The 20830-nt window shown below is 52.4% G+C and overlaps 2 protein-coding genes across 2 annotated transcripts; one reads left to right on the plus strand and one right to left on the minus strand.

Moving 5' to 3' along the window:
- Positions 1 to 3168: 3168 nt before the first annotated feature.
- On the minus strand, positions 3169 to 8370 carry LOC144106541 (zinc finger protein hangover-like). Its single transcript, XM_077639387.1, has 2 exons — positions 7464 to 8370; positions 3169 to 3499 (listed from the first exon to the last, which is right to left on the minus strand). Exons 1-2 carry the CDS (start codon positions 7498 to 7500, stop codon positions 3216 to 3218), a joined length of 321 nt encoding a protein of 106 aa, XP_077495513.1. The 5' UTR covers positions 7501 to 8370; the 3' UTR covers positions 3169 to 3215.
- A 5672-nt stretch (positions 8371 to 14042) lies between these two features.
- On the plus strand, positions 14043 to 19659 carry LOC144106411 (zinc finger protein hangover-like). Its single transcript, XM_077639217.1, has 2 exons — positions 14043 to 15364; positions 19329 to 19659. The coding sequence occupies exons 1-2, from the start codon at positions 15328 to 15330 to the stop codon at positions 19610 to 19612; spliced, it is 321 nt and encodes a 106-aa protein (XP_077495343.1). The 5' UTR covers positions 14043 to 15327; the 3' UTR covers positions 19613 to 19659.
- Positions 19660 to 20830: the final 1171 nt, after the last annotated feature.

Consider the following 20830-nt stretch of genomic DNA (forward strand, 5'->3'; position numbering starts at 1 on the left):
TGTATTATCTATGAAGCTTGCCGGCAAAGTATTTGTTATTTTTCGCTCACCACAGGCAACGCACTATTTTGTGTCGCGGATGCAGGTAGCGCAAAAAAAAAGAGTGCTAGCTTTGGCAGCGGTGCAAATGATGTTTGAAACGGTTTGATCATATTTAACAATTCCACAGATTAGCTGCTTAGAGTACAATGCCGTAACATAACCACGCTATCAGAGTGCAAATTTTGGGAGGTAAGGAAAAATTAAGCACAGATATACACGGAAAAGCACGAAAATACTGATAGGGAGAAAGGTGGGAGAGAAGTCGTGATAACGAAACGTAATGCACTGTGGGGGTACAGCCGGTATGAAGTCATTATCATCAGCCTGACTATACCCACTGCCGGACAAGCACCTCTCCGATATCACTTCTTTCTGCCACCCCATGCTAGCTTGCCTTCTACTGGTATTCAGTCCGTTAACCTTAACGAGCATCAGTACCTTGGATTCGTACTAAATGCCCTGCCCAAGCCCATTTTTTCTTGTAGACTTCGACTAGGATGTCATTAACCAGCGTGTGATCCCTGACCCATTCTGCCCGCTTCCGGTCTCTTAAAGCTACAAGTACGAAGTAATGAAAGGTATTTAGAAATGAATGGTGCTGCCATTGCTTACTTTAGGGAATGCGCTTCAGTGCCAAAGGGCAGAAGTCCTGGTCGCACACCAGCAAACAAACGGTTTTGTTTTCGCTTTATTCACTTCGAAAGATAATTTTACTCAAAAAATACCCCAATACAACGGTTAGATCCGAGCATGCGACCTGCGAAGTTTGCGTACGGTATCAAGCAACTGAGCTAGAGCTGCGTCTGGTTCACCCCAACTTTACAGTGCTTCTGCTGCGTGTAGCCCAACCCTGATTGTGTTTGCCATCCTCTCCCCTCCCTCATCCCGTCTCACGCAAGCGCCACGTAGAACGTGATCGAACGGGAAGGGCGGGAGCTTCTTTAGCCTCTTGTTACGCTACTGAGCCCGCATGGATAGATTGATGAACTGCTTGGACTCTGGCCACACAACTAGTAGGGACACTGCGAATCAAAATGGCACAACTACGTCCGCACTGTAACGAAACGAAGGCTACATTCGCCCTAATTTTCGTCTCACCGCCTATAGCTTCTCGCCTCCGCGTATTTCATAGCATATAATTCAGGAATACTCACTTAGGCAATGCGTTAATGCGCAGTCCTTCCTGTTGCGTTGATTCCTCCCGCACTCTGAAGTGTCCAAAGTAGATCGTCGCGGCCAATACAGATTGAAGCGCCGCTTTTTGAATACGACGCATGCAAAAATTTCGCCATTGCGATTAAACGCATGCGCTGTCATCTGGACACTCACTGATCGAGGATAAAGCTGTTCATTTAAAGCGAAAGCTTTACTGGCCTAGCGGCGCGAATTTAGCCGTGGGCTGCAGTTTGACCTTGAACGTCCTTGCTGCGCCGCTGCCATATCAACGTATCACGTGACTTCGCCGAGTGCTGCCCCGGGGCTCCAGAGCCGCGGAGCGGCTGCTGCCTGACCACGTGATCTAGCCGAGCAGGCGCGGATTGGCGTCTATGACATGTAGTCCGTTCCGCACACTGGATAGGTAGTGCGCCCACCCTGCCACCCTGAATAGCGGCACTTAATGGTTCATCGCGAGAGGCTGCTCTCCCAATGAACGCTGCGGCCTAGTGCTGCAGTGCCGCGTGTCTGCCACATTAGGCGCTAAAGCATGCAGCCCACATCTCTTTCTCACTACCGCCACGTACCTCAAAGCGCGATTGTGCATGGCGTCCACAGGCCCAGGGAGCCAGTTACGTGCCCTTCCTTTCCACAAAATCATCGGAGTATAAAATGTCGTCAACGCCAACGAGCATAATGAAAACCGACAACTTTCGCTTTGTATATCCTGGATCAGCCGAGCTAATCCACATTCATTTTTTATCCGTTTCTTTTGCGAGAGCACGCGCCTCTGCCCAGTTGGCACATACAGAGTGATCGGCAAGTGCATTTTCATCTGCTCGCCGGTTCCTGGCGCATCTGGGCATCACGCAACGTTCCTCGCGGACCCCTGACTTGCTGATATGCAGAGACGGGCAGTCGACGCATGGAATATCCAGGTGTAGTGTATGCCATCCCATGTTTTCACTGCCCGTCTGTAGTCGCGTTTACATGAATGCGAGAGAAGTCGACTCCATTCAGCTTTTTCAAGGAATAGCAGGGTTTCAGAAGAAAGGGCGTGACTCGTCGTCTACTCCTTTCCCTGGGGTTTTTGCAATTTCCCTCGAAAATTGGACTGGAGCCGACTTCTGTCGCATTCATGTAAACGCGGCTTGTCTACATCAGTGAACTATGAATTAAGGTTACGTGATCATCGAAGTGGAATCGAGGACCATGCATAGATCAAAATGTACTTGGCTAGACTCGATATTTGTCACAAACAACATAAATTATCCAGACGACAAGGCATACGCCTAATCGCAATGACGAAAAATTTCCTCAATTCTACGCACGATGCCTTGGTCCCTACACGCCCCGTATTTAAAAACGCTTTAACAAGCCGCTCGTGGGGAGTCCGAAACATAAGTTCCCTCTCCCATCTTTTGGTCGCCGCCATCTACTTGCGTCACTTGTAGGATGCTTCACACAAACTGTGACAGCCGTGCTTCGCACACCCCTGCCGCCGACAATCGGCAGCGAAGGCGCATGCGCAATAAGCACGGCCGTCTGCTCTTTCCGCGCAGGCGCCTCATGCTGCCCATTCTTGCCGGCAGCGGAACAGGCTGCACCATCCCGACCAGAGGGGATTCCATCAGACCCTTCAAAGAGTCTGTTTGCACCTTTCCCCACTGTGTGCTTGTACTAAAGTTTGTATCCAGGCAGGTAATGAAACTGGAACTTGCATTCATCGTTACGATCGAGCATCCGGCCCGCACGTTCAAAACGCGTCAGCCATCGCTTCATAAACAGGACTCTCGCAACCTCTATTCTTCCTTCACCTGCCGAGTTTCTCATTGCCGGTTATAAATGTACGTCTCATAAATGGCACTCCGCCTTGGGCTATAAAGGAAAGCAAAGAAATGAGAGTCTGCCTACTTTGGTAAAGGGCACACAGCGCTTTTAAATAAGTGTTTTATTAACATCCGCTTCGACAGGCAAAATAATCTCCAAACATTTCGCGGGCCGTCTCCGCGTTGCTGCTACGAGGGTCGGTTGGTCGGCTCGTTCTTCCAGCGACGTCTCCGGGAGCGGTCGTCGCCGTGGGTGCGCGTGCGGTGGGCTGACAGGGACCCCGACGACGGGAACTGGCAGCCACAGCGGCTGCAGCGCAGAGACTCGGGCTGCTTGTGCGCCTTCCTCAGGTGGGCGACCATCTGGCGACGGCGCTTGTAGCCCCTGCCGCAGAGAGGGCAGCGATGGGGACTGAGCAGCGCCAGGTCTTCGGCGTCGAGGCGAAGCGCAGACCCGCTCTTGGGGATCTTGCCTGTAAGGAAAGAAAAGATGGGGTTCCGCATGGGCCACACGAAAAGCGCTCGGAACAGGCGTCCGAACTAGGCATTGTCACAACTGCCGAAAAGGTTGCGGTGCCACCTTCGACCTGGACAGACAAAATCACGTGATTCTGGAGCGTACTTCCGAGTACCCACGAAGTGTACCAATGACGGACGTTGCCTCACCCATTTCATGACAACCACAACAGACGAGTCTCACGAGTTGTCTCGCCTGCTCATCGTACGCACCTGGCCGAGGGAAGCGAACCACATAGACAAAGCGTTCAAATATTATGTCGGGAGAACATGCTTACGTACCAATCAGGCTCAGGAATACTGCAGCAGTTCGTAGCTCCTTTTTACTGAGCCGGCTAAGGCACCGCTCGCCAGACAGTGGCGTCGGCGCAGTTAAACGTACCTGCCTGGGCAGGTACAGTACGGATTGTGCCAGTTTCCTTTCCTCGTAGCACTATTAACCCCCATCTCCCATCACGTGCCCTACAGCATGCAACATTGCGGAATATGCGCAAGCATTTCACACCGGCGCGTATGACTCGTACTTCTCAAATTTTCCACGAGTGTTTCGGCGAAAGAATGGTAAGGGGTAAAAACCAAGTGCAGGAGATTGCAAGTGACGGTACTTGAGATGCGTCGCAGCGTAGCATACTTGGGTCTACTCTGTAAATATGGCAAACTATTTCGGGGGCACGAAAGTAGCCGCCGCAAACAGCCGCATATAGGGTTCGCAGTGTTGCACGCTGTATACCATGGAAATGAGTACATTAGCGCACTGACCGCTAGCACTGCCACTCTGAGAGCACTGGTAAGGACTGTCGAAAGACAGATACAGAAAAATAAAAGATTGCTGGCCGTTTAGCTCTGGTTAACCCTGGTCGAAAGCGAAAAGCTTCATCTCCCTGGCTACGTTTGTCGTCGAGCAATTGGCGGCCTCCACGGCAGGCGTCGCATCGAAAAAACTGAGCGTTAGGCAGAACGCATGGCGTTTTATAATAATAACAATAATAATTGGTTTTGGGGGAAATGAAATGGCGGAGTATCGGTCTCATATATCGTTGGACACCTGAACCGCGCCGTAAGGGAAGGGATAAAGGAGGGAGTGAAAGAAGAAAGAGGTGCCGTAGTGGAGGGCTCCGGAATAATTTCGACCACCTTGGGATATTTAACGTGCACTGACATCGCACAGCACACGGGCGCCTTAGCTGTGCGATGTCAGTGCACTTTCATGACTTTCATGACCTGCGCATGCGATGTCGGCAGACGCCTTCCCGCTGGATCGAAGGTCGAGGTCAAGGTCAAAGTCGAGATAGTTGTGACAGCCGCTGGTGTCGCTGCTGTAGCTGACGTCATGTGTCGAACCTGACTATCACCAGTTCTGCTCATGGTTTGACATCTAGCTACATTCAAGGTCAAACTTGCGGCCCCGTTGACGGCACAAAAAGCTGGCGTAGTGAAGCTTTTCGCTTCAAAAACTTTATAATAAAGATCAAATTAGGACCTCATATACACAGAGTGTTTCGCCTAAGGAATGGGCATTGTGAGTTCGAAGACCGCTTTTTTCGGAACAGCACTGCCAGCGGTGTAGCGCATTTGATTACAGCAAGCACGTCGAACCTAACAGGCTCGCTAATTAGTATTCAAGTGAACTTTTTAATTATTACTGACAGACTCCTTACTTGATCAGCGTGTTGCCCACATATCTGCTTTTATAATTTCAAAAATGCAGTTATCTTCGGCGCTGTGGCTGAACAAATTTTGGCTATTTCGAAGAGATACGTGCACTGGAGGGGCACTTTTCCTGCAAGCTTTTCGAAAGGGGATGTATTCTGGCGCGACTTAGGCAAAATTTGTTGGGCCACAGCGCCGAGGGTAACTGCGTTTTCAAAATAATAAAAACTTATATCATTTACGATGGGCTACACGCCTCTCAATAAAAGAGACTAATAGTAATAGTTAGAAAGTGAACTATTCAGTGTTAGTTAAGCAGCTTACTATTTAACACGTTCTAGCTGAATTCTGATGCGCTGCATCACTGAGCATGCTATGAGGGAAAAAAAGCGCTCTTCTAAATCAAAAAGACTGCTTTCAAAGATTGCAGAACATATCAGAGGCCAAGTAACAAATACGGGTAGCGATGGTGACAGCAGTTCCGTAGAAAGAACCGTCGTACATTATTAATGCGGGAGCGCATATACATTTTCACGTCACCTATCCCGGAGATATTCGTCCGCCGGACAGAGCGCAGTCCCATGCACCGCCCTTCTAGCCACACAGAGCGCCCTTCTAGCCACACGAGCTAGCCAACAGCACCAGATGACCGACCGGGCTAGGCCGGAGTGACAGGACAGGGGGCTTAGCAGCACTCCCGGGAAGGTTCTTATCGTTATTAGTAAAGGTTTCTCTCCTCCTCACGCGATGACCAGATTGCAGCTTTTTCGCAGCGAGAGCAGCACCTGCTACGTCCTCCGAAAAACCCCGGGCGCCACGTACCGTGCACGAGCTGCCGGGTAGGACGCGCCGTCTCGGACCATCTGAGCAGTCGGGTGGGACGCGCGGTCGTTACACGCTGCCAGCACTTCTCAACGCTCTTCAGCCTGACCCAGCGTTCGCGGAAGCGCCAAGTGGCCGCTGGCTGTGAGGTGCAGCTGCACTGCAGCCATCTCGAGAACAATTTGTCGCCGTCCAAGGATACGGCGCCAGGGTCAACGGAAGGGGTGCGTCAAGATTTGTTCACGGACAAAACACGACGCCTTGGTTACGACTTATTCCTGCAATTCAGTTGCCGTGGCATAACACGGACTACACACCGAACATTTCACCGTTACCGGTCATGTTTGCTTTCGTTGCTCGTGTGCAGGAAACGATTCTGGAGCCATCCATTACACCCGCCGCGGTGGCTCAGTGGTTAGGACTCTCGGCTGCTGATCCGGAGTTCCCGGGTTCGAACCCGACCGCGGCGGCTGCGTTTTTATGGAGGAAAAACGCTGAGGCGCCCGTGTGCTCTGCGATGTCAGTGGACGTCAAAGATCCCCAGGTGGTCGAAATTATTCCGGAGCCCTCCACTACAGCACCTCTTACTTCCTTTCTTCTTTCGCTCCCTCCTTTATGCCTTCCCTTACGGAGCGGTTCAGCTGTCCGCCGATATATGAGACAGATACTGCGCCATTTCCTTTCCCCAAACACCACTTATACATAAGCCCTCCATTAAGGCACATTTCTCTCTTCTCTCAATACCACCTTCCTCAGAGCGTGGCTGAGGCGTCCGCATGAGATATGTGAAACAGTTAGTGCGCCATTTCCTTTCCTCAAAAACGACTAAATATGCATGTGCTTGGGACCCGACCCGCTAACTCGCCCAGCTCCAGCACGCGTTGCAGCGCTGCGTTTCAAACCGCTTTGCATTCCAGATCTTGAATGCAATCGTGCTTAGACGGCAGGCTTACGCGGTTGCACGGAGCAAGAAGATACCCGAACGCGTCGCCAAGGCCGCAGGAAAAAGCCCGGCGGACGGCACCCTGACCCGTGTGACCAAGGCGAAACGAAGCCATTTATTTAGTGCAGCCTGCAGGATCTCTCACTCGTTGCAACGCCGGTGTTACGAACCAATTCATCCCGACACCTGCACTCGGCAACCAAGTTGACTGAATACTTTTATGCCGGCGCCAAACATGCCGCGCGCAGCTCGCTCGCCGAGAAGGGCACTGTACAACCCCGATGCAATACGCGGGAGAAGTGCCTAATGAGAAGCGCGTACTAGGCCAGCGCAGCATTCGGGCACCGTGATTCGTAAGCAACGCGCATAGAGGAACCGACGTTTATTGGCATGCAAGAACTGATATAACCACGATTTGCGCGTGCGGAATTGTTGCGCCCTGTTTGCGTCGCAGCACGGTAAATTAATCGCTCACACAGAGCGTTTAAATGCAAAGGAAAACTCACCCATCTTCCCTGGCAGTCGTCGCTTGCAGTGACCCATTGACAAAAACGCAACGGCTTCGCTTTCTTCGCCTCCAGACGAAGAACGACGCCGACGAGGTCCGTGAAAGTGGCGTCGTGTGGGCGTCGCGTTCTCCTCTCGCTCTTCGCATGCCCGGGCACCGGGTGTTGCTATGGCAACAGCGAGGGATGGTTACAGGGTCCACGACAGCCTATTTTCACGCATACCCTGCTTATTGCCTTTAATTCCCGAAAGGTTAAATTGCAATTCCGCCAATTTTCTGTTGACGTTGTGCGGTAAATATTTTTAACACGAATTTTTTTCGTTTCTTTTGCGAACTGCTTGTTGGTCTGGCAACCACTAATTGGTGACGTCACGATCGCATACATGTCATACATGCCACGATCGTCTGCTGCGAGCTGTTGAGGTGCTTGCATGCACACCGTAGACAGCGGTCGCTCGAAAAGTATTTTCTTTTAGCCTAGCGAAATAAAATGCATTCTCCGTGTTCTTTTTTGGGAAGCCTTCAACTTAGTAGGCGAGCTGAGTGAACCTTGGGAAAGCGGACTTGCTCGTGGCGCCCACTTTCCGATTGTTGAGGAAACAGAAATCGATGCACCCCTGCTTTATTATTTACGCTTAGAAGCATGCTGTTCGTATGTTATGAGTGCGGTCTCTTTTGAGCAGTCAAGTGCTCCCGTATGTGAAAAGCGGGACGTGCCGTGCATGCCTTCGCCGATGTGCGCCGTGAAAGCCGCGGCGTTTTGTAGCTAGCTACCAAGTTCTTGTCCGCTATTCATCGCTCGATAATTAAACCAGTTTATCACAAATTGGCAATAGAGTAGCCTTGAGACACGAAAGGAGCAGATAAAAGTGCCGAGTGCGACGACTTCCGCGCTGCATGTACGCGTTTGTAAGTCAAACATACATTTTCTTCGACTCATAGAACTTTTTTGCAGGAACCAAGCCGCTCGCAAAACCCTACGTGACTCGAATGCTTTCACTGTCTGCACCGATGAATAGTCGCCGCCGTCTAATGAGTGCTTCGAAATAATAGTACAGCATTTTGCTGTGCTTGCGCATTGTGCCCCAGGAGTGCGACGATTGCGACAACTGCAGCCCCGCGCTGAGGTTGTTTACATGGCTGTGCGCAAACAGTACTGCTCGTTTGTGTGGCATAGAACGCCATGTGGGTTATCCTTATCTTAAATATTACCTACTCGTGCTCACTAATTGCACTCTTACTCATTTACACACCTATTCCAGCCGCGGCGGTCGAATTTCGATTGAGGCGAAATTCTAGAGGCCAGTGTACTGTTGTGCCCGTACAGCCAGCCCAGATTCCACATCTACAAGATGCACAATTTCTCCTGCGAACGCCCGGTGCTGCGCCGCAAGGGACAGTGCCGTAACGCTCGCTTGACAAGCAAAGATGCTGCGCCGCCAGGCAGCGGCGCCCTATGGAGAAGCATCGGCAAGCGACATGTTCAAAAGTGCAGCAAATTGCTAGACAGCCAGGCGCCGGTTCCCCTTTCCCCCTGGGTGTCACCGCGCGCGGCAAACTTGAAGCGGGTGGCCAGCGCGCGCGCGCGAGATCGTCTCTGATCTTCATAGAGGGCAGTCGTGTTTTTTGTGCTCCTGTTCATCTGTCCGCTCCCGTCGCGGTAGAGATGGGCAAAACGGCTCACTTCAGTGAGCGGCTCAGAACGGCTCCGCTCACTGAAGTGAGCCGGATCATTTGAACGGCTCACCCGCTCACTTGGGTCGCTCAGGAAAGAGCCGGGTCTTTTGAGCAACTCCTGCAAAGAACGAGTGAGCCGTGGTTCTTTCCTTTCCACTCCCTCTCTCCACAAGTGCGGCGCAGGGGCCATCACTTTTTTTTTTCTTTTCCTTCCGCATGCTACCGGCTCCTTCAAGCGCGTCTCTATTCTTGATAACCGTTGCATACACTGCACTGGGCGCGGAAGACGTGCTCGAACGGGGCGTCGGAGCTTGTACAGGGCAATCTCTTCAGGTGGTGTGTTGCCAGCGAAGTGCACAACTACGTTGCTGCCGCTCCTTGAGCATCCAATGACGGGCGCATTGCTGTCGATGTTTGCTGTGGTCTCGTCGATGGGGTCGGATCTGTCGACACCGAAAATGACGCCGGAGCATGTGTTTGTGCGGGCCTCTTTCGCGCGGACAGTGACACCACAGACACTATCGATGGCGAGGAGAGGCTGGAGATCTGAGTTGCGGCTTACGTCGACTGCCACGACGTCGCGGAAGTAGTTCACTCGCACGTTACGAACGCCTGGGAGCTTGGATAGCTCGACCGCGATGGCTTCTTTGGAAAACGAAAGTTTTTCTTGCCAAGGGGCCAGTAGAGGACAGTCTCCACTGGTTGGCGTTGGCGCGGTTGTTGTGCGGGCGCTGAAAAGCGCGCTGCGGTGGCGGGAGGTGCCTGCGGTCCGCACCAAGTTTTTTCTGGGAGCGGTTGCGCTGGTTCGTTTGCTTCCAGCCGTTTGGAGCTATTTGGGCAGAGTTGTGGTTCCCCGACGTTGCCGCGGGGGGGGGGGGGGGGGGGAATGGGCGGGATGGAGAGCGCTGGGTTCAAGAAGAAGCCCATCGTGGCTGCTGTGTGTATTCCTCTTGCGTGAAGGCCTCCGCTACGGAAGCAGCTGGGACGGCGTTTGATGGAGGTCAACTTGCGAGAAGGCGTCTACTGTGTGTAGAGTTGGCACTGAGCTGGTTCTCGCTTGCACGGTCTCTACAGCAGGGCCTTCGGAAGTGGTGGGAGCATCCATTGCAACGCGGTGTTGCAATTTTCAGAGGCGTCACCACGGGTACCGACTGCGCAAGCTGTGTGGGCAGTTTCTAGGCGCTGTGATGGGGCCTGAGTGTGGGTTTCCGGAGGACCGTCGTTGTATGTAGATGCTTCCTGCTCTTGGGGGGCGAGGAGAGCATGGTCTTCTTCGTCGGCATCGGCCTCCGAGGGCATGAGCGCTCGAAGGGATTCGAAGCGGTTGGGCGTGAGGAAGTTCTGCGCAGGGGGGTAGCTGCGTTCTTGAAACTCGTTTGAAGGGCATACCGCTACGGAGGTAGGGAGCCCAGTACGATGCCTTTGCACGCCCAGCTGTGAGGACGGGAGTTGGTGTGAGGCTATCAAAACGCCTTAGGACTGGAGGGTCAGGAGTGCGGACTTCGGGGGTAGCCTCTATGGGCGCAGAGGCATCTGTGCGGGCCTCGGGCGTAGCAGTGAGCTGCTGTGGATTCTCAAATGCGGTAATGAGGCGCTGCGCCTCCGCCTGGGAGTGGACGATTTTGTTGGCCTCAGTGATGAGCTTGCGTGAACAGCCTGCGCTGTTCGCGCGCCTGTGCCGGCTGTTTATGCAGGCACAGATGGTGGGCACATCTAGGACGTGGAGGGCGTCCTCGTCCATGATGCTATGATGTGGCGGCGGGAAGCGGCACTGTTATTCTGTGGGCGAGGGGAGCCGCACACGGCAGAGCGCCATGGTACTGCACGCAAAAACCCCGGCGGCGTAACAGCTCACAATGCACGTACGAACGCGGGCAGGAACACGCACAGTCTTAGGCACAGGTGTCACACGCCGTGGCAAGGAAGAGTGCACGTAAACCAACGAGCGGGAGCCGCGGACACACGACAGAGAGGACGCACGCACGAGCACACAGGGCACGCGCGAACACGGGAAGCGCACGATGACGAGCAGGCACAGGTATCACACGGCGGGCAACGAAGAAAGCATGTAAAACAACGAGCGAGGGCCGCGGACACACGGCAGTGTGGACGCGCGCACAAGAAGGCGGCGAGCGCGCGATGACGCAAAGGCCGCTGCGGCGGGGAGCGAGCGCCACGCACAACCGTTCACGCCGGGGGTGTGGAGGACGCGGACTCGATACCGCGACGTAGAGATGGGTGGCTCAGGATGAGCCGGATCTTCTGAGCCGCTCTTTTAAAAGAGCGGGTGAGCCGTGGCTCAGTAAAAGTGAGCGACGGTTCTTTTTGAGATCCGGCTCACTGATCCATAGGACAGTAGACCCGCGCAGTGATCCGTGCCGAACGGCGAACTGTCTGTTTCGTCAGAGCTGGGTCGCTGAATCAGCTGGGTCTTCTCCCGGGTGCGATTTGCGCGCCATCTATTAGCAGTGCGAGAAAGCTGGTTTGTCGTTCAGTTAGCCGTGTCGAACCGTCCGTCAGAGCTGCTGGGTGCGATTTGCGCGCCATCTATTAGCAGTGCGAGAAAGCTGGTTGAGTGAACGGGTCGCCCGCTCGCTGAACGAGAGATCCGGATCTCCAAAGGAGCCAGTCGGCTCACTGAGCCGAAGACCCGGCTCTTCAAAAGATCCGGATCTTTTGAAGAGCCGGGTCTTTGGCTCAGTGAGCCGTTTGGCTCCTTTGGAGATCCGGATCTTTTGAAGAGCCGGGTCTTTTGCTCAGTGAGCCGTTTGGCTCCTTTGGAGATCCGGATCTTTTGAAGAGCCGGGTCTTTGGCTCAGTGAGCCGTTTGGCTCTTTTGGAGAGCCGCTCTTCTGGTGAACCGATTCTCTCGTTCAGTGAGCCGTTTGGCTCTTTTGGAGAGTCGCTCTTCTGGTGAACCGATTCTCTCGTTCAGTGAGCCGTTTGGCTCTGTTGGAGAGTCGCTCTTTTGGTGAACTGCTTCTCTCGTGCAGTGAGCCGTGCGGCTCTTTTGGAGAGGCGCTTCTCTCGTTCAGTGAGCCGTGCGGCTCTTTTGGAGATCCGCTTCTCTCTCGTTCAGTGAGCCGTGCGGCTGTTTTGGAGGGCCGCTTCTCTCTCGTTCAGTGAGCCGTTCGAAGAACCGTTCAATCAGAGCCGGGTCTTCTGGCAAAGTGCGTATTTCTGGGCGAGTTGGTTGAGATACATTCCAAGCAAAAGAGCGCTCGCAGAGCTTGTCCTCGCTTTGTGTTGTCCTGTGGTGCTGTGTCTTCCTTGTTGTTGTCCGTTGTCTGCGAGCGCTGTTGCGCTCAGAACGCGTCTTCTGGCAAATCATTGGCAAAGGATGGCGCCGTTCGTTGACAGCTGTTGTTCGAGCAATGTCTCACGACTCCCACCGATCGTGCATCGTGAGCTGGTGCAACATTTCGAAGGTATTAGTAAAAATCCCTATAATACGGTTATTCTACTAATGCACATATCGTTTTTTTAAAGCCAAATAACTAAACTCTATAGCAGAGGTTACAGTGTAACCTGCTAGTTATTTGGCTTTCATAAAAACAAAACGATATATGCATCAGTAAAATAGCCGTGTAGTAAATTGAGTCATGGTCTCTTCCTTTTCTTAAGAGAGGAACAGGGCCTCTCCAGGCAGTGTTTCAAGATGGGGACGATTATCGAATGCAGATGATGAAGAGAGGAAATATATCTACATAAATGTACAAAGGCAAACTGAGTTACAGAAGCAGATCTCACACAGACGGCCGAACTAACTGTAACTAAAAAAAGGTAATTCTCACACAGAGAACATACACTACAAGACCTTACTTATCGACCTACGTGTTAAAGCCTAGGTATATTTGCAGAATTACAAGCCACTGCACGGAGCCTCTAGCTAAACTAGGCAATACCGACTTGTGATTTGTAATGCATTTGCTTGCGTTTTTGTTAGTTTTATAAACAAAGAAGTTAGAGCGGCCGTAATTCGAGGCCCGTCCTAAGTTTCGATAACCAATGAAGGTAGCCACGTACAGCCCTGAAGTTTGACACAACCTCGAGCCCAGGGCTTGGATAAAAGAAAAACACATAACGAAAATTTCCGAAAAACCTATTATTACGGGAGCCCTTACCCTTATTGCGTGATTGTCTTTTCCTTCCCCGCCCCACCTGCGCGTCGCCTCTCGAAGGATGACAAGTTTTCTTTCTTTTTTTTCTCAGCTAACTGGCGGTGCCACTAACCCACTGGCTCGTCCCAGAAATATCAGATAGCGGAGGCCCGCGACGCCTCGGCGTTATCAAGAATAGAGACGCGCTTGAAGGAGCCGGTAGCATGCGGAAGGAAAAGAAAAAAAAGTGATGGTCCCTGCGCCGCACTTGTGGAGAGAGGGAGTGGAAAGGAAAGAACCACGGCTCACTCGTTCTTTAAAGGAGTTGCTCAAAAGACCCGGCTCTTTCCTGAGCGACCCAAGTGAGCGGGTGAGCCGTTCAAATGATCCGTCTCACTTCAGTGAGCGGAGCCGTTCTGAGCCGCTCACTGAAGTGAGCCGTTTTGCCCATCTCTACCGCGACGGGAGCGGACAGATGAACAGGAGCACAAAAAACACGACTGCTGCCCTCTATGAAGATCAGAGACGATCTCGCGCGCGCGCGCTGGCCACCCGCTTCAAGTCTGCCGCGCGCGGTGACACCCAGGGGGAAAGGGGAACCGGCGCCTGGCTGTCTAGCAATTTGCTGCACTTTTGAACATGTCGCTTGCCGATGCTTCTCCATAGGGCGCCGCTGCCTGGCGGCGCAGCATCTTTGCTTGTCAAGCGAGCGTTACGGCACTGTCCCTTGCGGCGCAGCACCGGGCGTTCGCAGGAGAAATTGTGCATCTTGTAAATGTGGAATCTGGGCTGGCTGTACGGGCACAACAGTACACTGGCCTCTAGAATTTCGCCTCAATCGAAATTCGACCGCCGCGGCTGGAATAGGTGTGTAAATGAGTAAGAGTGCAATTAGTGAGCACGAGTAGGTAATATTTAAGATAAGGATAACCCACATGGCGTTCTATGCCACACAAACGAGCAGTACTGTTTGCGCACAGCCATGTAAACAACCTCAGCGCGGGGCTGCAGTTGTCGCAATCGTCGCACTCCTGGGGCACAATGCGCAAGCACAGCAAAATGCTGTACTATTATTTCGAAGCACTCATTAGACGGCGGCGACTATTCATCGGTGCAGACAGTGAAAGCATTCGAGTCACGTAGGGTTTTGCAAGCGGCTTGGTTCCTGCAAAAAAGTTCTATGAGTCGAAGAAAATGTATGTTTGACTTACAAACGCGTACATGCAGCGCGGAAGTCGTCGCACTCGGCACTTTTATCTGCTCCTTTCGTGTCTCAAGGCTACTCTATTGCCAATTTGTGATAAACTGGTTTAATTATCGAGCGATGAATAGCGGACAAGAACTTGGTAGCTAGCTACAAAACGCCGCGGCTTTCACGGCGCACATCGGCGAAGGCATGCACGGCACGTCCCGCTTTTCACATACGGGAGCACTTGACTGCTCAAAAGAGACCGCACTCATAACATACGAACAGCATGCTTCTAAGCGTAAATAATAAAGCAGGGGTGCATCGATTTCTGTTTCCTCAACAATCGGAAAGTGGGCGCCACGAGCAAGTCCGCTTTCCCAAGGTTCACTCAGCTCGCCTACTAAGTTGAAGGCTTCCCAAAAAAGAACACGGAGAATGCATTTTATTTCGCTAGGCTAAAAGAAAATACTTTTCGAGCGACCGCTGTCTACGGTGTGCATGCAAGCACCTCAACAGCTCGCAGCAGACGATCGTGGCATGTATGACATGTATGCGATCGTGACGTCACCAATTAGTGGTTGCCAGACCAACAAGCAGTTCGCAAAAGAAACGAAAAAAATTCGTGTTAAAAATATTTACCGCACAACGTCAACAGAAAATTGGCGGAATTGCAATTTAACCTTTCGGGAATTAAAGGCAATAAGCAGGGTATGCGTGAAAATAGGCTGTCGTGGACCCTGTAACCATCCCTCGCTGTTGCCATAGCAACACCCGGTGCCCGGGCATGCGAAGAGCGAGAGGAGAACGCGACGCCCACACGACGCCACTTTCACGGACCTCGTCGGCGTCGTTCTTCGTCTGGAGGCGAAGAAAGCGAAGCCGTTGCGTTTTTGTCAATGGGTCACTGCAAGCGACGACTGCCAGGGAAGATGGGTGAGTTTTCCTTTGCATTTAAACGCTCTGTGTGAGCGATTAATTTACCGTGCTGCGACGCAAACAGGGCGCAACAATTCCGCACGCGCAAATCGTGGTTATATCAGTTCTTGCATGCCAATAAACGTCGGTTCCTCTATGCGCGTTGCTTACGAATCACGGTGCCCGAATGCTGCGCTGGCCTAGTACGCGCTTCTCATTAGGCACTTCTCCCGCGTATTGCATCGGGGTTGTACAGTGCCCTTCTCGGCGAGCGAGCTGCGCGCGGCATGTTTGGCGCCGGCATAAAAGTATTCAGTCAACTTGGTTGCCGAGTGCAGGTGTCGGGATGAATTGGTTCGTAACACCGGCGTTGCAACGAGTGAGAGATCCTGCAGGCTGCACTAAATAAATGGCTTCGTTTCGCCTTGGTCACACGGGTCAGGGTGCCGTCCGCCGGGCTTTTTCCTGCGGCCTTGGCGACGCGTTCGGGTATCTTCTTGCTCCGTGCAACCGCGTAAGCCTGCCGTCTAAGCACGATTGCATTCAAGATCTGGAATGCAAAGCGGTTTGAAACGCAGCGCTGCAACGCGTGCTGGAGCTGGGCGAGTTAGCGGGTCGGGTCCCAAGCACATGCATATTTAGTCGTTTTTGAGGAAAGGAAATGGCGCACTAACTGTTTCACATATCTCATGCGGACGCCTCAGCCACGCTCTGAGGAAGGTGGTATTGAGAGAAGAGAGAAATGTGCCTTAATGGAGGGCTTATGTATAAGTGGTGTTTGGGGAAAGGAAATGGCGCAGTATCTGTCTCATATATCGGCGGACAGCTGAACCGCTCCGTAAGGGAAGGCATAAAGGAGGGAGCGAAAGAAGAAAGGAAGTAAGAGGTGCTGTAGTGGAGGGCTCCGGAATAATTTCGACCACCTGGGGATCTTTGACGTCCACTGACATCGCAGAGCACACGGGCGCCTCAGCGTTTTTCCTCCATAAAAACGCAGCCGCCGCGGTCGGGTTCGAACCCGGGAACTCCGGATCAGCAGCCGAGAGTCCTAACCACTGAGCCACCGCGGCGGGTGTAATGGATGGCTCCAGAATCGTTTCCTGCACACGAGCAACGAAAGCAAACATGACCGGTAACGGTGAAATGTTCGGTGTGTAGTCCGTGTTATGCCACGGCAACTGAATTGCAGGAATAAGTCGTAACCAAGGCGTCGTGTTTTGTCCGTGAACAAATCTTGACGCACCCCTTCCGTTGACCCTGGCGCCGTATCCTTGGACGGCGACAAATTGTTCTCGAGATGGCTGCAGTGCAGCTGCACCTCACAGCCAGCGGCCACTTGGCGCTTCCGCGAACGCTGGGTCAGGCTGAAGAGCGTTGAGAAGTGCTGGCAGCGTGTAACGACCGCGCGTCCCACCCGACTGCTCAGATGGTCCGAGACGGCGCGTCCTACCCGGCAGCTCGTGCACGGTACGTGGCGCCCGGGGTTTTTCGGAGGACGTAGCAGGTGCTGCTCTCGCTGCGAAAAAGCTGCAATCTGGTCATCGCGTGAGGAGGAGAGAAACCTTTACTAATAACGATAAGAACCTTCCCGGGAGTGCTGCTAAGCCCCCTGTCCTGTCACTCCGGCCTAGCCCGGTCGGTCATCTGGTGCTGTTGGCTAGCTCGTGTGGCTAGAAGGGCGCTCTGTGTGGCTAGAAGGGCGGTGCATGGGACTGCGCTCTGTCCGGCGGACGAATATCTCCGGGATAGGTGACGTGAAAATGTATATGCGCTCCCGCATTAATAATGTACGACGGTTCTTTCTACGGAACTGCTGTCACCATCGCTACCCGTATTTGTTACTTGGCCTCTGATATGTTCTGCAATCTTTGAAAGCAGTCTTTTTGATTTAGAAGAGCGCTTTTTTTCCCTCATAGCATGCTCAGTGATGCAGCGCATCAGAATTCAGCTAGAACGTGTTAAATAGTAAGCTGCTTAACTAACACTGAATAGTTCACTTTCTAACTATTACTATTAGTCTCTTTTATTGAGAGGCGTGTAGCCCATCGTAAATGATATAAGTTTTTATTATTTTGAAAACACAGTTACCCTCGGCGCTGTGGCCCAACAAATTTTGCCTAAGTCGCGCCAGAATACATCCGCTTTCGAAAAGCTTGCAGGAAAAGTGCCCCTCCAGTGCACGTATCTCTTCGAAATAGCCAAAATTTGTTCAGCCACAGCGCCGAAGATTACTGCATTTTTGAAATTATAAAAGCAGATATGTGGGCAACACGCTGATCAAGTAAGGAGTCTGTCAGTAATAATTAAAAAGTTCACTTGAATACTAATTAGCGAGCCTGTTAGGTTCGACGTGCTTGCTGTAATCAAATGCGCTACACCGCTGGCAGTGCTGTTCCGAAAAAAGCGGTCTTCGAACTCACAATGCCCATTCCTTAGGCGAAACACTCTGTGTATATGAGGTCCTAATTTGATCTTTATTATAAAGTTTTTGAAGCGAAAAGCTTCACTACGCCAGCTTTTTGTGCCGTCAACGGGGCCGCAAGTTTGACCTTGAATGTAGCTAGATGTCAAACCATGAGCAGAACTGGTGATAGTCAGGTTCGACACATGACGTCAGCTACAGCAGCGACACCAGCGGCTGTCACAACTATCTCGACTTTGACCTTGACCTCGACCTTCGATCCAGCGGGAAGGCGTCTGCCGACATCGCATGCGCAGGTCATGAAAGTCATGAAAGTGCACTGACATCGCACAGCTAAGGCGCCCGTGTGCTGTGCGATGTCAGTGCACGTTAAATATCCCAAGGTGGTCGAAATTATTCCGGAGCCCTCCACTACGGCACCTCTTTCTTCTTTCACTCCCTCCTTTATCCCTTCCCTTACGGCGCGGTTCAGGTGTCCAACGATATATGAGACCGATACTCCGCCATTTCATTTCCCCCAAAACCAATTATTATTGTTATTATTATAAAACGCCATGCGTTCTGCCTAACGCTCAGTTTTTTCGATGCGACGCCTGCCGTGGAGGCCGCCAATTGCTCGACGACAAACGTAGCCAGGGAGATGAAGCTTTTCGCTTTCGACCAGGGTTAACCAGAGCTAAACGGCCAGCAATCTTTTATTTTTCTGTATCTGTCTTTCGACAGTCCTTACCAGTGCTCTCAGAGTGGCAGTGCTAGCGGTCAGTGCGCTAATGTACTCATTTCCATGGTATACAGCGTGCAACACTGCGAACCCTATATGCGGCTGTTTGCGGCGGCTACTTTCGTGCCCCCGAAATAGTTTGCCATATTTACAGAGTAGACCCAAGTATGCTACGCTGCGACGCATCTCAAGTACCGTCACTTGCAATCTCCTGCACTTGGTTTTTACCCCTTACCATTCTTTCGCCGAAACACTCGTGGAAAATTTGAGAAGTACGAGTCATACGCGCCGGTGTGAAATGCTTGCGCATATTCCGCAATGTTGCATGCTGTAGGGCACGTGATGGGAGATGGGGGTTAATAGTGCTACGAGGAAAGGAAACTGGCACAATCCGTACTGTACCTGCCCAGGCAGGTACGTTTAACTGCGCCGACGCCACTGTCTGGCGAGCGGTGCCTTAGCCGGCTCAGTAAAAAGGAGCTACGAACTGCTGCAGTATTCCTGAGCCTGATTGGTACGTAAGCATGTTCTCCCGACATAATATTTGAACGCTTTGTCTATGTGGTTCGCTTCCCTCGGCCAGGTGCGTACGATGAGCAGGCGAGACAACTCGTGAGACTCGTCTGTTGTGGTTGTCATGAAATGGGTGAGGCAACGTCCGTCATTGGTACACTTCGTGGGTACTCGGAAGTACGCTCCAGAATCACGTGATTTTGTCTGTCCAGGTCGAAGGTGGCACCGCAACCTTTTCGGCAGTTGTGACAATGCCTAGTTCGGACGCCTGTTCCGAGCGCTTTTCGTGTGGCCCATGCGGAACCCCATCTTTTCTTTCCTTACAGGCAAGATCCCCAAGAGCGGGTCTGCGCTTCGCCTCGACGCCGAAGACCTGGCGCTGCTCAGTCCCCATCGCTGCCCTCTCTGCGGCAGGGGCTACAAGCGCCGTCGCCAGATGGTCGCCCACCTGAGGAAGGCGCACAAGCAGCCCGAGTCTCTGCGCTGCAGCCGCTGTGGCTGCCAGTTCCCGTCGTCGGGGTCCCTGTCAGCCCACCGCACGCGCACCCACGGCGACGACCGCTCCCGGAGACGTCGCTGGAAGAACGAGCCGACCAACCGACCCTCGTAGCAGCAACGCGGAGACGGCCCGCGAAATGTTTGGAGATTATTTTGCCTGTCGAAGCGGATGTTAATAAAACACTTATTTAAAAGCGCTGTGTGCCCTTTACCAAAGTAGGCAGACTCTCATTTCTTTGCTTTCCTTTATAGCCCAAGGCGGAGTGCCATTTATGAGACGTACATTTATAACCGGCAATGAGAAACTCGGCAGGTGAAGGAAGAATAGAGGTTGCGAGAGTCCTGTTTATGAAGCGATAGCTGACGCGTTTTGAACGTGCGGGCCGGATGCTCGATCGTAACGATGAATGCAAGTTCCAGTTTCATTACCTGCCTGGATACAAACTTTAGTACAAGCACACAGTGGGGAAAGGTGCAAACAGACTCTTTGAAGGGTCTGATGGAATCCCCTCTGGTCGGGATGGTGCAGCCTGTTCCGCTGCCGGCAAGAATGGGCAGCATGAGGCGCCTGCGCGGAAAGAGCAGACGGCCGTGCTTATTGCGCATGCGCCTTCGCTGCCGATTGTCGGCGGCAGGGGTGTGCGAAGCACGGCTGTCACAGTTTGTGTGAAGCATCCTACAAGTGACGCAAGTAGATGGCGGCGACCAAAAGATGGGAGAGGGAACTTATGTTTCGGACTCCCCACGAGCGGCTTGTTAAAGCGTTTTTAAATACGGGGCGTGCAGGGACCAAGGCATCGTGCGTAGAATTGAGGAAATTTTTCGTCATTGCGATTAGGCGTATGCCTTGTCGTCTGGATAATTTATGTTGTTTGTGACAAATATCGAGTCTAGCCAAGTACATTTTGATCTATGCATGGTCCTCGATTCCACTTCGATGATCACGTAACCTTAATTCATAGTTCACTGATGTAGACAAGCCGCGTTTACATGAATGCGACAGAAGTCGGCTCCAGTCCAATTTTCGAGGGAAATTGCAAAAACCCCAGGGAAAGGAGTAGACGACGAGTCACGCCCTTTCTTCTGAAACCCTGCTATTCCTTGAAAAAGCTGAATGGAGTCGACTTCTCTCGCATTCATGTAAACGCGACTACAGACGGGCAGTGAAAACATGGGATGGCATACACTACACCTGGATATTCCATGCGTCGACTGCCCGTCTCTGCATATCAGCAAGTCAGGGGTCCGCGAGGAACGTTGCGTGATGCCCAGATGCGCCAGGAACCGGCGAGCAGATGAAAATGCACTTGCCGATCACTCTGTATGTGCC

The sequence above is a fragment of the Amblyomma americanum genome, chromosome 10, assembly GCF_052857255.1.
Source record: "Amblyomma americanum isolate KBUSLIRL-KWMA chromosome 10, ASM5285725v1, whole genome shotgun sequence".
Taxonomy (NCBI): Eukaryota; Metazoa; Arthropoda; class Arachnida; order Ixodida; family Ixodidae; genus Amblyomma; species Amblyomma americanum.